Source organism: Platichthys flesus, chromosome 20 (genome assembly GCF_949316205.1).
Source record: "Platichthys flesus chromosome 20, fPlaFle2.1, whole genome shotgun sequence".
Taxonomy (NCBI): domain Eukaryota; kingdom Metazoa; phylum Chordata; class Actinopteri; order Pleuronectiformes; family Pleuronectidae; genus Platichthys; species Platichthys flesus.
In genome coordinates, this window is record NC_084964.1 from 20,949,758 (window position 1) to 20,964,260 (window position 14,503).

The 14,503-nt window shown below is 45.2% G+C and overlaps 3 protein-coding genes across 4 annotated transcripts; 2 read left to right on the forward strand and 1 right to left on the reverse strand.

The window, feature by feature from the left end:
* Window positions 1-29: 29 nt before the first annotated feature.
* Window positions 30-2,898, reverse strand: si:ch211-207i20.2 (uncharacterized protein LOC568537 homolog). Its single transcript, XM_062378351.1, has 5 exons — window positions 2,457-2,898; window positions 2,082-2,229; window positions 1,928-1,986; window positions 1,749-1,857; window positions 30-1,618 (listed from the first exon to the last, which is right to left on the reverse strand). The coding sequence occupies exons 1-5, from the start codon at window positions 2,631-2,633 to the stop codon at window positions 606-608; spliced, it is 1,506 nt and encodes a 501-aa protein (XP_062234335.1). The 5' UTR covers window positions 2,634-2,898; the 3' UTR covers window positions 30-605.
* A 267-nt stretch (window positions 2,899-3,165) lies between these two features.
* Window positions 3,166-8,281, forward strand: nudt13 (nudix (nucleoside diphosphate linked moiety X)-type motif 13). 2 transcript variants are annotated; one of them, XM_062414005.1, is made up of 9 exons: window positions 3,166-3,224; window positions 3,817-3,952; window positions 4,023-4,165; window positions 4,461-4,568; window positions 4,645-4,751; window positions 4,909-5,034; window positions 5,208-5,319; window positions 5,402-5,556; window positions 5,638-7,560. In XM_062414005.1, the coding sequence occupies exons 2-9, from the start codon at window positions 3,861-3,863 to the stop codon at window positions 5,710-5,712; spliced, it is 918 nt and encodes a 305-aa protein (XP_062269989.1). In that variant the 5' UTR covers window positions 3,166-3,224; window positions 3,817-3,860; the 3' UTR covers window positions 5,713-7,560. The 2 variants fall into 2 exon arrangements, with proteins under 2 accessions (XP_062269989.1, XP_062269988.1); XM_062414004.1 differs by lacking the exon at window positions 5,638-7,560 and adding an exon at window positions 7,583-8,281 and having other exon boundaries at window positions 3,172-3,224.
* Window positions 8,282-8,848: 567 nt separating this feature from the next.
* On the forward strand, window positions 8,849-11,588 carry rpp30 (ribonuclease P/MRP 30 subunit). The gene is made up of 12 exons (XM_062414006.1): window positions 8,849-8,982; window positions 9,667-9,722; window positions 9,801-9,857; window positions 9,941-10,006; window positions 10,118-10,189; window positions 10,279-10,368; window positions 10,466-10,582; window positions 10,683-10,712; window positions 10,791-10,828; window positions 10,912-10,991; window positions 11,073-11,165; window positions 11,408-11,588. The coding sequence occupies exons 1-12, from the start codon at window positions 8,910-8,912 to the stop codon at window positions 11,473-11,475; spliced, it is 840 nt and encodes a 279-aa protein (XP_062269990.1). The 5' UTR covers window positions 8,849-8,909; the 3' UTR covers window positions 11,476-11,588.
* Window positions 11,589-14,503: the final 2,915 nt, after the last annotated feature.

Below are 14,503 nucleotides of genomic sequence, written 5' to 3' on the forward strand. Positions count from 1 at the left end.
AACTGTACCTTTAAGAACAAACAGACCAGTTGCAACATAAATGTAACATTTATTACTTTTTACAAAATTCATGAAATATTATAAAATCCTACCAGGCTTATTTCAGACACGTGTCCTCATCTGGTCCAATCATTTTGAACATCCAATAGGGGGCGCTGTGAAAGCTAATCCCTGCGTGGAGGCTGAAGCCCTGACCTGACTTTCATTCATTATATCCACTGTGGCATTTTTTCTAATTTGTCTTGTATAACTGTGAGCAGCCGTTACACTATTCTATTAATACTACTATTAATATTGCCCATGAAGTATTTAGCGTCCATGTAGACAGTCACTCATCATACTTTAAGTCCTCTCTCACCTTTAAATATCAAAGGTCAAAGATTGTGCCCTACTGTGAGAAGAGGCTCATGGAAAAGTTTCAAAGCCCAGCACATATCAACACAGGACATCTGATTGGTTTACCCTCCTCAACACTGAATAAATAACTTTCCTCTTTAAAAAAACCTTTGTTTGTTTCATAAGTAAAATAAAATTCAAACTGAGTTTTAATCCCTGAATGTCCAGAACTTTAATACATTTCATTTTAAATCCCAGCGTCATCTCGTTCACGCGTAGCTGCACTTGTGCAACTTCATGTTGCGTTGGTCCGAGTACCTCTTCCCGCATTTGTCGCAGATGAACTGTTTGCCGCCGGCGTGGACGTGTCTCTTGTGCGTCCTCAGATGACTTCCCTGACTGAAGGTCTTGCCGCAGATGTCGCAGGTGTACGGTTTCTCCCCCGTGTGGACACGCTCGTGCAGCTTCAGGCTGTTGGCGTTGTTAAACTTCTTGTCGCAGGAGCTGCAGGCGAACGGCTTCTCGGAGGAGTGTGTGCGGCCGTGTGAGATCAGGCTGCTTTGCTGGCTGAACGTCTTGCCGCACTCCTGGCAGCTAAATGGTCGCTCGCCGGTGTGGATTCTGCGGTGGATCTTCAGGTTCACTGACTGGCGGAAGCTCTTCCCACAGAGGTCACAGCTGAAGGGCCGCACGCCACTGTGGATCCTCTGGTGGTTCTTGAGGTTGACGGCGTGGCGAAAGGTCTTGGGACACTCCTCGCATTTGAAGGGTTTCTGTCCCGTGTGGATGAGTTCATGAGTCTTAAGCGTGACGGAACGGGTGAAACCTTTCCCGCACACGTTGCACACAAAGAGCTTCTTGCCCGTGTGCGTGAGCTGGTGGCGGTGCAGGTTCTGCAGCAGGCTGAAGCGGCTGCCACACACCTCACAGCCATGCGGCTTCTCCCCAGTGTGGATGATGGAGTGCGTCTTCAGCTGCGTCTGCTTGGTGAAACACTTCTCGCACTCGGGACACTTGTATGGCCGCTCACCCGTGTGCATGCGTGTGTGGCTCTGCATGCTCTGCCTTTGACGGAACGCCCTGCCGCAGATGCTGCAGGAGAACGGCTTCTCCTCAGAGTGGATGCGCTGATGGCTCCTCAGGTTGCTCTGAGACGTGAAGGATTTGCTGCACAGCGTGCATATGAAGCACTTCCAGGTGACGCTCTCAAGAACAAACTCAGGGGAAGCGGAAATTTCCTCCTGCCGGTCGATTAGAAGAGGCTGAGCTTCTTCATGAGCTCCTGGAGGGAAAAACCATCATCATCATGAGCAGCACATCCTGAGGTCTGAGCAGGGATTTGATATTGATCAACCAGGAACATGTATTGGTCACTGGGTTTGATCAAGTATTGACTGATATCAGGTGCTCACTCTCAGCGATGGCTCCTAGGTCGATGTTTCCACGTTCGTCTTTGACTGTCACGGCCGGCACAAAGGGAACCTCCACCGTCTCCTTCTCTGGTTGGGTCAGCAGCGACGTCTGTAATGTACTCACATCGGTCAGGTCAGTGAACGCATCACGATGCCAGGTATGTGGGCGGTAGTCTTACCTGTGGCGACCAGTCCGTGTCGCAGCTCTGCAATCGGACGCCGTACGAGTGTTCCAACTCTGTAACGGACATTTCAAACATCACGTCAGCACGATATAATTACCGGTGGATTTCTGAAACTGTGTGTGTATCAGCAGGGGGCGGGGCCACGTACCGACGGTTGCGTTGTTCAGGATGTTGAGGACGCTGGTCTGTGGTCTCTTCCCACTCCGTCCTGACACCAGCTCGGCTTCATCCACGATGTTCATCATTTTCCCCAGAGCCTCGTTCCCCAGGGTCTCCATGATGGAGGCGAACAGCACCTGACGCAGGTCAGAGGTCAGACTCACCTCATAATGTTCTGACTGCAGCTTTAATGTGAGGTAGTTCTCTCTCTCTTTTGTCTGATTACACCAGGTTATAAATGATTATGGTCAATACAAAATCATATGTTGTGGCTGTTTTAACAGTTTTTCCATGAATTGAATCATCAAGAGAGTTCAAATCAAACTGTACAACCAGTGGATCGCTCTGGTTTCGGGCTCCTCACCGTCTTCTCCCTGCTCTCTGATGAAACTTTGGCCGGCAGAGGCAGCTCCGCTTCGGTCCGGAGGTCCAGAAAGGTCGAGCTGTTGTCCACCAGCTTCTTGAGCTCCGCCACCGCAGCGTGAACCAACGACTCCATGACGGTGGCCAGCTGGGTGTGAAGGGCCACTAAGGAGCTCATCCTGCTAACACCAGCTAACCGCAGCTAACAGAAGCTACCAGCAGCTAACACCAGCTAACCGCAGCTACAAGCAGCTAACATAAGCTAACAGCAGCTAACACCAGCTACAAGCAGCTAATAGAAGCTAACAGCAGCTAACAGCAGCTAACACCAGCTACCCGCAGCTCACGCGCTCCGCTTCGCGGAGTCTCTTCACTTTATCAAAACTAAAGTTGAGGCGAAAAAGTTTTAGATCACCTCACAACATACAGCGCTGACCGGAACCGGAAGAGGCTAGTCTCTTTTCCGGTCCAACAAGAGACAGGGAGAAGCAGATTCTGCAATATTATAATTTTTTTAATAATTTCAGATTATGCTTCAGCTTGAAGTTTAGGTTTCAGAAGTTAATTTCAATATATAGTTTCATGAACGTGTTTCTGTTTAAAATGAAACGTAAGTAAATAGTGTATTTATTGGTTTTCTTTGCCGGGGTTCCTGCAGGGGGCAGACTCTGTTTTACAGACACCAGCAGCAGAAGAAGAAGAAGAAGAAGAAGAAGAAGACGACAACGAAGAAGAAGAAGAAGAAGAAGAAGAAGAAGAGTAGCTGCAGGTAAGCACGTTTTATTTTGAAATGACGTGTTCACTGTGACTCTGAACTCCGTCATCTTTGTTCTGTGACCTGAGGTCAAATCTGCTTCATGTTCTCTTCATGATTGTTTCATATAAACACATGTGTCACATGTTCGGTCTATAATAGCATTATTCTCTTTTAGTGTTTATTATACAAACACTAACGTGTGCATTCTGTGTGGTCAGAACACTAATGATCATTCACTTTATATCAACATGAATCATGAAGCATTAATGAAGTATTGATCTTCTTCACAGCAGCAATTTGATATAAAATAGTAAAAATAAGTAAATCACAACAGTGAGTGATTTCATGTGTAATAACACCTGTGTTTACCTTTGATTTCATGTCAACAAGACAGCTGTGAAGAAGATCTATAGTTCGATCAGAACTGTCTGGTCTTCATGCTAAGCTAGGCTAATACCCTCCTCTATTGCTCATGATTAGATATGCTAACAGTTTCCCACTTCCCCCAGTCTTAATGCTAAATTAGGTCCCCCCCCCCCCTTCATCTTTATGCTAAGCTAGTTTTTTTTCTGTAAAAAGTCTGTTCCCCCTGACTTGTCTGCAGGCAGCAGAATCGGTTCAAACCAGTCTGGTCCAGACCAGTTCAGGATGGCGGCCATGTTGAAACCTCTGAGGATCCTCCTCTCTACCCCAAAATGTCCGCAGAGTCGCAGCTGCTCAAGATATGTCTCCAGGATGAGGTTCAGTAACTTACAACTTCTAAATGAGGAGCTGGTTGTTAGCAGGTTGATTGATGGATTGTCTCCTCAGGTATGTGAACAAGCTGAAGGAGGACGAGTCCTTGTGTGCTGAAGCGCTGCAGAACAGCAACATCATGTTGTTCCACCGTCTGTCTCCTCTGCTGCAACGTGCTGAGAGAGGAACCTTCACACCGGCAACATTCAGCAGTTCAGGTTAAGAACCTTAAGCTTCATTTAGAGAACCACAGAAAAAGAGACCTTCAGGTTGAGAACCACAACCGCAGGAAGAGAACTCTACAACAACAGGTAGAGAACCAAAAAACAGAACCTCTGGTATGGAACCTCAGGAAAACAGAACTTCAGGTCCAGAACCTCAAGAACAGAAGCTAATAGACAGGACTACAATTAGGGAAACTAATAAAGATAATATCAGTAGAAAAGTGTAGAACCATAACCTGAGGCACAAATTAGCTTGACATTCTAACACAGTTGATGTTTTACATTCCAGATGTGCAGTTGATTCTGGAGCGACTTGGTCATGACAGAGGTTTGCTGACGGAGTCAGTTCTGGTCGGCTGTTCTGAAGAGAACCAGGCTCAGTTCTGTTTGGATGTTGGTAAGAACACATGATCCATTCGTCGGACTGACAGCAGGTTCTGGTCTGATGTTCTGCTCTGTGTTCGGCTTTGTAGGAGAATTGGATCAGGCAGCAGTAGAAGACGAGTGTGAAGGAAACTTTGTCGAGCTCAGGAAATCCTTCTTTCTGCTGACTGCTGCAGAGGTCCCTATAGTGGCCAAGGTCAGGAACTACAACAAGACTGTGTCTTTCACTTGATTCATGCTTATATTTTGAAGTAGTCCTTTTTAAAAGCTCAGCTCAGACAATTAGAGTGGACCTGCAGACTGTGTCCAGTGTGGATGATCAATTCTGGCCCTGATAATGGTCTGTCCTGCAGGGTCAGGCTCTGCTGCGCTGGCATCAAACCAACAGGTTCTGCTGTGCTACAGGCCAGCCGACCCACCGGAACCAGGCAGGAAGTCAGAGAGTCTGCAGGAGCAGCGGGACTGTCCACTATCCAACGGTGAATCTAATTTTAAAAGATCAAAAACTCAACCAAAACTGGATCTGAACCAGATTTAGACCTGGTCAAAACCAGTTCTTATCTGGATCACAACCAGCTTTAAATTTTGTTGTTGGTGGCATGGATCGATGTTCTGTTCTGACTAGTTCCTGGTCTCTCTGGTCTTCCTGCAGATGTCTCCAGTGGTGATTGTCCTGGTGTCTGACGGGAAACGGTGTTTGTTGGGGCGACAGTCGTCCTTCCCACGGGGGATGTACAGTGCTCTGGCTGGTTTCTGTGACATGGGTCAATCTCACTTGTAACACACTCTCTTATCTGTTTCCTGTCTGTTCACCGGGTCTAACCCACCTGTGTGTGTCTGTTCCAGGTGAGTCTGTGGAAGAGACTCTGTGCAGGGAGGTGGCGGAGGAAGTGGGTTTGGAGGTCGACAGCATCTCCTACAGCTCCTCGCAGCACTGGCCTTTCCCTCACAGCTCCTTTATGCTGGGCTGCCACGCCTCTGTAAGCCCCGCCCACACTCAGGTGAGCTGACATACTCAATCAATCAATCAATCAAATTGTATTTATATAGCCTATATTCACAAATCACAGTTTGTCTCATAGGGCTTTAACATGGTGAGACATCCTCTGTCCTTCAGCCTCAACAAGGGTCAGGACAAACTACTAAAAACCTTTTAACAGGTACAAATACACAAAAACCTCAGAGACACATGTGAGGACCCGTCTCCCAGGACGGACACAAGTCAACAGATGTCAAGTGAAGGAAACATCATCAGATTAAAGTTGTCAGCAGCATTGATGAGGGGAAACATTTTGATGAATAACTTCAATACTATATGTCAATCAGTTCTGCTGCATCATAGTCTGTGGTCAGCAACCAGCAAGACCATGATCCACCATCCAGATCAGATCCACTATAGTCCACAGTCATTGTCCACTGCCTCCAGTTAGGATCCATCATCAGCTGCCACCTCGGTCCTGGTCCACCAACATCTGATGCCAACGTGACACAGGATCCTCCATTACCACTACGATCAGCCAGCACGATATAGAATCCACCAAACTGGATCAAACTGGATCCACCACCACGACCTCTGCTACACGATCCACAAATCATAATCCATGGTGTGGCCACAGTGGCCCTGGATCTGCAGAGATAAAGCAAAGGGACTCGGGGAAGAGGTCAAGGGTCAGAAACATGTACTGATGAGATATGAATTACTTCAATGGGATAGGGATGAAGAAGAGGAAGGAGAAGCTGGAAAGAGGAGCTCCGTGTGTCATGGGTCAAATTTTTCTAACTACACGACAAAGCAACGCGAGCCCCACGCAGCCCGCAAGGCTTGTGATTGGTCTGCTTACTACATCCCGTCCGGAGTCTAGTTTCCGGTTTCATGCCCCACAATACGCGGAAATCACGGAAGATTTAGAAGAACGAATATGGACCAAATAGAAGAGCACTTGGCAGAAGAGATCCGAAAATATGACCACTTGTATAACCCGTCACTGACTGGAGGATTTGTCCACCAGAAAGAGGCTCTGAGGAGTCGGAGTGGCGACGTAAATAAACAGTCGACGAAGAAGAAGACGTCTCTTCTTTGTGTGTTTTGTCTTCAACAAACAACGCTACTCCGCGTAGTGTTCTGGCGGTGAATTGCGTCGCAACATGTTAGAGAAGCATCAACCAAAACGAGTCCGTCGATGCAGCTGCGTGGTCTTCCGCGGTGGCAGTCCGGGACTATAATTCGGCCTTTAGCATCATCAGCGGTTTTTACCTTGTAATCAATGAAACAATGATAAAGGCTGAACTGGAGGCTACACTGGGGCTCAAGGTAAATCTGACTGGCTACTGGTTTGTATGGTAGAACGATGAAAACCATGTGGGCCACTAAGTAGATCAGACATCAATACCTCTATGCCTTTTTAAACTAAACGCTTCCTATTTTAGAACATAGGACAAGTAATGTTCAGCTGCACTAATCAGCTCTAACTATAAGCTTTATCAAAAAGGAAGGTTTTGAGTCTACTCTTAAACGAACAGATGGTGTCTGCCTCCCGAACTGAAAGTGGTAGATACATACACCTGTGATTACGTTACATTACATTGAGCTGACGCTTTTATCTCAAGAGACAATAAGTGCATCAACCATGAGGAAAAAAAACAACAAGAATCAAGAGGCCAAACTACAAAGTGCGATGAGTAAGTGACATATGTGCCACTAAACATAGTGTTTAAAATTGTATATTTATTAAAACATTATAGTCAGAAGAGATGTGTCTTCAGTCTGGAGGACGATGTGTGGACTTCCTGTCCTAATGTCCATGTGGAGCTGGTTCCACGGTTTAGGAGTCAGGACAGGAAACTGTCCTGATCAAAGTTAATAGTCCGTTCACGGGTAGGAGGAGCTTTTCCCTGGAAGGAAAAGTAGTTTGTAGATGATAGATGAGAGCAGGAACTAAAGTTTGATACAACCAGTTGAGGACCTAGCGTTGACCCTGAGGAACACCTCAGTAGCAGCTGTTTGAGGAAATGCTGTTATCTGTGCAGCTGGACGTCGACCACACAGAGCTGGAGGACGCTCGCTGGTTCAGTCTGGAGGAAATCACCTCCGCCCTCCAAATGAAGTCTCCGCCCAGGAGAGGTGACCCTCCAGGCGTCTGGCTTCCCCCGAAACACGCCATCGCCCACCGCCTCATCACGGAATGGATGGAACGACAGCAGAGCAGCGAGAGAGGAGAGTGACGTCATGTTTCAGAGGCTCTGACGAGTCCTGAAATTGGGAGAGATTTAAGATCCATAAACGAGCAACAAAAGTACTGAGCTGTAAAAACTGAACACATCCAGCTTTGCATCATGGGAACTATAATAACAAAACTCACTGTATGATTCAGCTAAATTAACGGTGTCTCTAGATGTAGCTAATTAGCTCATTGTCACGAAGCAAGAAGTCAACCCATTAACTAATGTTAACGTTACTGTCGCTGTCCAGAGGCTAATGAGTAAGCATGCTAGCATGTAACATAATGCAGGAAATACAAAGACACAATGAAAATCAACATGACAGGTCAGAGGTCATGATCACTGAAAACATGGCGACAAAGGCAAATTAAAAGATAAGGATTTTAAACATCATTGAAATGACTATTCATGTTAATTAGGTTGATAATGTTTTTATAAGTTATCGTCTGTTTGTGACTCCTTTGTAATGAAATGCTAATAAACAACATCTACCTCTCTGTTATATAATCTCATGACTTTGAATAAAACAAAACATTTTTAAAACGGATAATTTAAAAAGTTAATCTGCTTCATTTATTTGGATCATGTGAATATTTTGTTCATTGAGTTTAAATCACAGATTATTCAAAATAAAATGTTGAAAGAAATGATTTCATCAGTTTTTAAAGGTTCTATTATCATGTCTCTATAATAAACTGGTTTTAATCTTTTATTTGTGGACGAGAAACAACTGACAACTTTTCACAATTAAACCACTGAGTAAATAACGATCAAAGTTAAAGTCCTACCCTCACAATCCTGCTGAAGTAAAAGTATTTAAGTCCTTAGATCAAGAATACTCAAGTAAAAGTATCCGTCACTTAAATGCTGCTTTACTCTATTATTTATCTGAATGTTAATGTGGAGTTAAACAAATTGTGAATCTGAAAAAGATGACATTAGTAGGGGGGTGAGGGTTATATAGTTAGTTAAGTTGAAGCCAAACTAAAGTCACATGAAACGGAAACATTCGGATTTTAAATATCTGACTTTACTCTGATTCTCAAACGTTACATTATGTCCCATGAGACTGTGACGTCATACCAGGCGGGACTACAGCTCCCAGCAGGCCTTTCGGCTGAGCACATGCATCATCATGGCGGTTTTCATGGACCTGAACCTGAGCTCCAGCCCCAGCGTCCGAAACCTGATCGAGTCCGCTGCTCAGCGTGAGTTTGCACCGGCCTCCCCCAGACCCTGTACCCGGGGACCACCACCTGGCAGCGGGGAGAGCAGTGAGCGAAGCCCCGCTGCCGGATGGTGGTCCCCGGACTCTGCACCGGGGGACCACCACCCGGCAGCGGGGCGAGCAGTCAGCGCAGCCCCGCTCTGAGCTCCAGGCTGTGGACCCCTTACACCGGCCTCTGCTCAAAAAGCCTCAATTGAACGTTTCTGTTTCTGAAGTCAACACGTGTTAACTCCCCTGTCGGTAGTTAACCGCTAGTTAACCTGTAGTTAGCCTGTAGTTAACTGGGAACTCACATTAACCAGCCTCTGTCTAAAGTTCTGCTTATATATTAATACAATTATTATTATAAGATCTGTTGTTCTCACTAATAATAACTTTTTAACTGTATTTTAACGTCACGTGACAAAGATTTTATTAAGAATTAAATCTGTCTTAAAAAAATCAGCTGTTAGAAAAACAACATGGGGTCAAAGAGGAAATGACCTGATCAGCATCAACAGTGACTCGTCAGTGATTGGTCAGTGATTGAGCTGTGACTGGTCAGTGTTTCATCAGTGATTGATCAGTGACTGGTCAGTGATTGAGCTGTGACTGGTCAGTGATGATCAGTGATGATCAGTGACTGGTCAGTGATTGATCTGTCTGTAATTTCTTGTCCTTTCAGTTGGTTTCTCCACTGTCGCCATCAACTATGTGTTCGAACCTTCCAAAAAGAAGCAGGTGGGTGTGTCCTCTGCGTTGCTGCGTTCGGGAACTCAGTCGCCTGCAGGAAGTAACCTGTCTGTTTCCTGTTTGCAGGAGATCCCCACGCCGACGCCCATCACCGAGCTGATGGATCAGCTGCCCGTCGTCCAGGTACAGTGAGGACGAGTGAGGACGATGCTGATGGGGATTGACACGTGTGGTCATTGTATTAATACAATGTGTGTTTCTGGTAGGGCCGCTCTCGTCCAATCAGAGTGCTGAACAGACTGACAGTTGTGATGTCAGACTCCAGTCACTTTGTGAGTGTTTTGTTCACAGGATCTAAATAAAAGCTCAGACCTTCAGAATAAAAGCAGGGTTGATTAATCTGCAGATGATGGTAATTGGTCAATCTGTGTGTGTGTGTTCAGAGGCCGAACGCTGCAGAGTACCGGAGCTTCGACCTGTTGGCCGTCCAGCCCACCACAGAGAAACTCTTCCACGTGAGCACCAGCTGCTTCCTGTTCACATCCAGTTTCCACATGATGTCACTGAATGCAGCGCATGTTGATAACGATGCGTTTGTGTTCAGGCGGCTTGTTTGTTGTACGACGTCGACATCATCTGCATCTCAGTCACAGAGAAACTTCCCTTCTTCTTCAAGAGGGCGCCAGTGAGCGGGGTGAGGTCATCCTCGTTGATTATCATTTATGAGGATATGCAGCAATTTATTTTGCAACATCTGGATTCACTGTGTGTGTGTGTGCTTGTGCGTCCAGGCTGTGGACAGAGGTGTTGTGTTCGAGGTCTCGTACTCTGCGGCCATCAGAGACTCGACCATGAGACGTTACACCATCGCTAACGCAGTTTGTCTGATGGAGAGCTGCAAGGGGAGGGTACGTCCTGTTTGTGGCTAACATGCTGTCCCCCTGACGGTGTGGACTGATGTGGACTGATGTGGACTGATGTGGACTGATTGAAGTTTGTGTTTTTCAGAACGTGATCCTGTCCAGTGCAGCTGAGAAGGTGAGAGATCACTTGTGATTATTGACCAGAATTGATCCGTTTTGAGGAGTGTTGGCTCTAAACCAATGTGTGTTTCAGGCTCTGGAGCTCAGAGGTCCTTATGATGTCACCAACCTGTATCCTGCTGCTTCAGTGTGTATGTGTGACTGTGTTAGTGTGTGATGTTGTGTGACGTTGTGTTCCTGAAGTGGTTGCTCAGAGGTCTGTTGTTCGGTTTGTCAGACAAAGATTCCAAAGAAGCAGTTTCCTCCACGTGTCGATCAGTTCTACTGCACGCAGGTTAGATTACTCTCAATATTAATACTCACTACTATTACTACAGTGTACTGAATACTATTACTACTTGTACTGTCTGTCCAGAAATCAGGAAGACGGCCAGCGGGATCATATACACAATGAAGAGCTGCAGTGACTCATGTGACCAGCAGGAGGCTCCACCACAGTCTGAACACTGTAGGTTTTCTGAGGAACCACAAACTTTTGAAGAAAATCGATATCAGTTAAATATTGATCACTCTGAGACGTTCTCCAGTGACGGATATAGTTCCTGATGCTGTGGAACGTTCAGTTAACATGAGTGATTAATGTTCCTGATGCTGTGGAACATTGTGTAGACATTTATAATGATCATTTCCTGTGTATTTACCCGTAATGTAAGGAACATGTTCTCATGTTGTGTTGTTCTACCTGAACAGGCGAAGCTCCGGCTGCAAAGAAACACAAAACCGCTTCGACTGAAGCTGAAGGGGGCGGGGCTTACTGAGATCTTCAGGTTCACTGGTTGACGGTGACGTTTTTAATTTAGATTCTTCTCCAAACTTCTGTTATAAGAGGACACTTTATGTTGATACGTCTTAATAAAAAAAACTAAATGAATTCATATTTGTCTGTAATGAACTGATTTAAATCAAATAATTTTAGAGTTGATGTCGGAACAGAACCTTGTGTTTTAAGTTTCTTTCAGTATCACGAGGATCTTCCTGTCAGACGAAGTTCAGGGTTCACTGACTCCATCAAACAAAACACCTCACAAGTTTTCAGTCGTATTTTTATTGTGAAATCAGGCTGCGGTGCAAATGCTGCCCTGATTGGTCAGACCCGAAGAGGGAAATGTTTTCATCAAAAATAGTTTTACATTTTTCAGTCACGTTAAAAATAAAACTCTGCTTCATATAAACGTACAAACAGGAAGTGACATGTCATTAATCGTCTGATTGGCTGACAGCGATCATGTGGAGTGTTTAGTGAGGATGTTAAAAGCCTCAGTTTGAACACAAGTCACACGATCGTTTGTTCAGGATCAATAAAGTTTTTCCGAAGCTGTTAGTTTTACAGCGATGAAATGAGAAGAGTCATGTGATCAGAGTGGCTATGGCATTTTAACAATCCTTTACTGTGATTGATTAGTTATTAACAAAAAACACATCTAATAAAGTGATGTCACTGAGCGATGGACGAATCACTGCCGATGTGTTGTGTCTGTGTGTCAGGAACGAGGAGAAGTACGTGATTGGACGGCAGGTTTTCCAAATCCCACCGGATGGTGCATTCAAGACCACATGGACATCTGAGACTCAGGTTCAGAGGGAATTTCTCTGATGTCAGATAACACATCAACAAGATAAAGAAGTGGGCGGGGTCACAACAACATTATCAGTCAGAAACTGAATTGGAAATGGGCCTCTGGAGGTGGGGGGGGGAGGGGGGGGCACGCCCTCCTCCTGTGGGAGTGTTGACAATCATTGTCCCATGATGTGGTTGATGTGACCCTGAGATGAAAAGCACAAGTTAACATCAATTCCCAGGATGCATTTTCAACACACATGTCCAATCACAGAGCTTCATTTTGACTGACAGCAGTCAAGGCTCTGTGTCTGGGCGGGGCCTGGTGACACTGGAGAGCCTCAGAGCTCCGGACTAAACCAGTGGACAAAACTTTATGGCTGTGTCTGAGCTTCATCGACTCTTCGTCTCCTTTGTGGAGCTTCCACTCAGCTACACACAAGCCCTAGGCCCCGCCCACTCTCTGACACATGGCCAGTGAAGCTGAGAGGTGGGCGTCGTCCAACATACTCACTGACCTGAGCTCTACACTTCCACTATAAACAACAAACCACGTTATCCAGGATGTTTTAAAATGTTTAATTTCAGTTCAAATGTCATACTCAGCCATATATATATAAATAAATAAAGAGGTATAATAGTTATTTATTGTGGCAACAGGAGCAGTGAAAACCTATTGGTCACTCAGATTAGGACGTTAGTCTGGAGCTCTGAGTCTGATCATGTGACAAATCAAACACACCCTGTTTACAGCTGCAGACAAACTGGAGATCAATGGTCAGACGACAAACCAGCGTCAGGTCTCAAACACACAACTTACTGGTTCTCCTCCGAGGCACCTGGGACAGGAGAGTCTGGGTCGGACCACGGCAGCCTGTGTCCACACACACACACACACACACACACACACACACACACACACACACACACACACACACACACACACACACACACACACACACACACACACACACACACACACACACACACCACAATAGTAACAGCTGCATGACAAGATTGGTGATATCACATAACGACAGGTTGCAGTGACTCATAGTTTATATAATAATCAAACGTGTCAATAGAAACATGAACTTGATGAAGAGTGAAGCCTCATGGGTATTGGAGTGTCATGACCTCCACTGACCTGCTGCTCTTCTTGCTGATTGGCTCCAATAAAACCGTGATTCGTTTCCATTGGACATTCAGATGATTGGAACTCCAAACACACCCGCTTCTGATATCAAACACATCTTCATCATCCTCATAAACACCTTCATCATCTTCAATATAAACATCTTCCTCATTACCATCACTAACATTATACAGTATATCCTGATTATATAATGTTAAAATCATCATCAATGTGATCTGACACTCTTCTTCATCACTAACATCATCTTCATCCTCTCACCGCTCTGCAGCTCCACGGCTGCTGCTCCACGCTCCTCTTCCTCAGCCGGTTGGCACACTGCATGTTAGCAGCTAGCAGCTAGCAGCTAGCGGAGCGGGGACACAGACCGGTTAGCCTGGAGCTAACGGCCCGGCTGTTAGCTGCTAGCTGTGTAAAGCTAATGTGTCCACACTGAGACCGGAAGCTACCAGTTTTAACTCTCCGTTACTGTCCCGCTACCGTAACTCTCCGTTAACGTCCCGGTACCGTAATGCTGCACTGCCCGGAAACACCGCGCGGTTTAACCTTCTGTTTACCGGCAAATTCAAGTTTAAAGTAATCACATTACCACTTCCGGTAAGAGACACGCAATAAAAGATGCAGTTTCTGATTCATGCACTATTTAATTATTTTATCTTATTTATTTCAATGAAAAATGAAGTTAGACTATTCATTACATAAAATGTTATTTTCATATATACTTAATGAATTATTTTCTGAATTGAACAGTGAATAATAATCGCAATGTGATGTTTGAGTTTCATAAAGGTTTTATGTTTCAGACATTTTGTCTGTATTTGACATTGATTTGTTTTCTGTCGTTTGAATTAGAGTTTGACTCAAATCGTGTGTCCTCAAATACTCATTCATTTATTCATTTTGTTTTTATGATCAAAAGTAACTAAAATGTAAAAGTTGTATTTACTTCGAAGTCTCACTCGCTGCACCGGAAGTTGTATTTCTGTTTGTTCGAAACGTCACACGTTCCCATTGGATTCATTTAAAATGACCGGGCGTCACAGTGACTGAACCAATCAGAGGACTTTAGTAACGT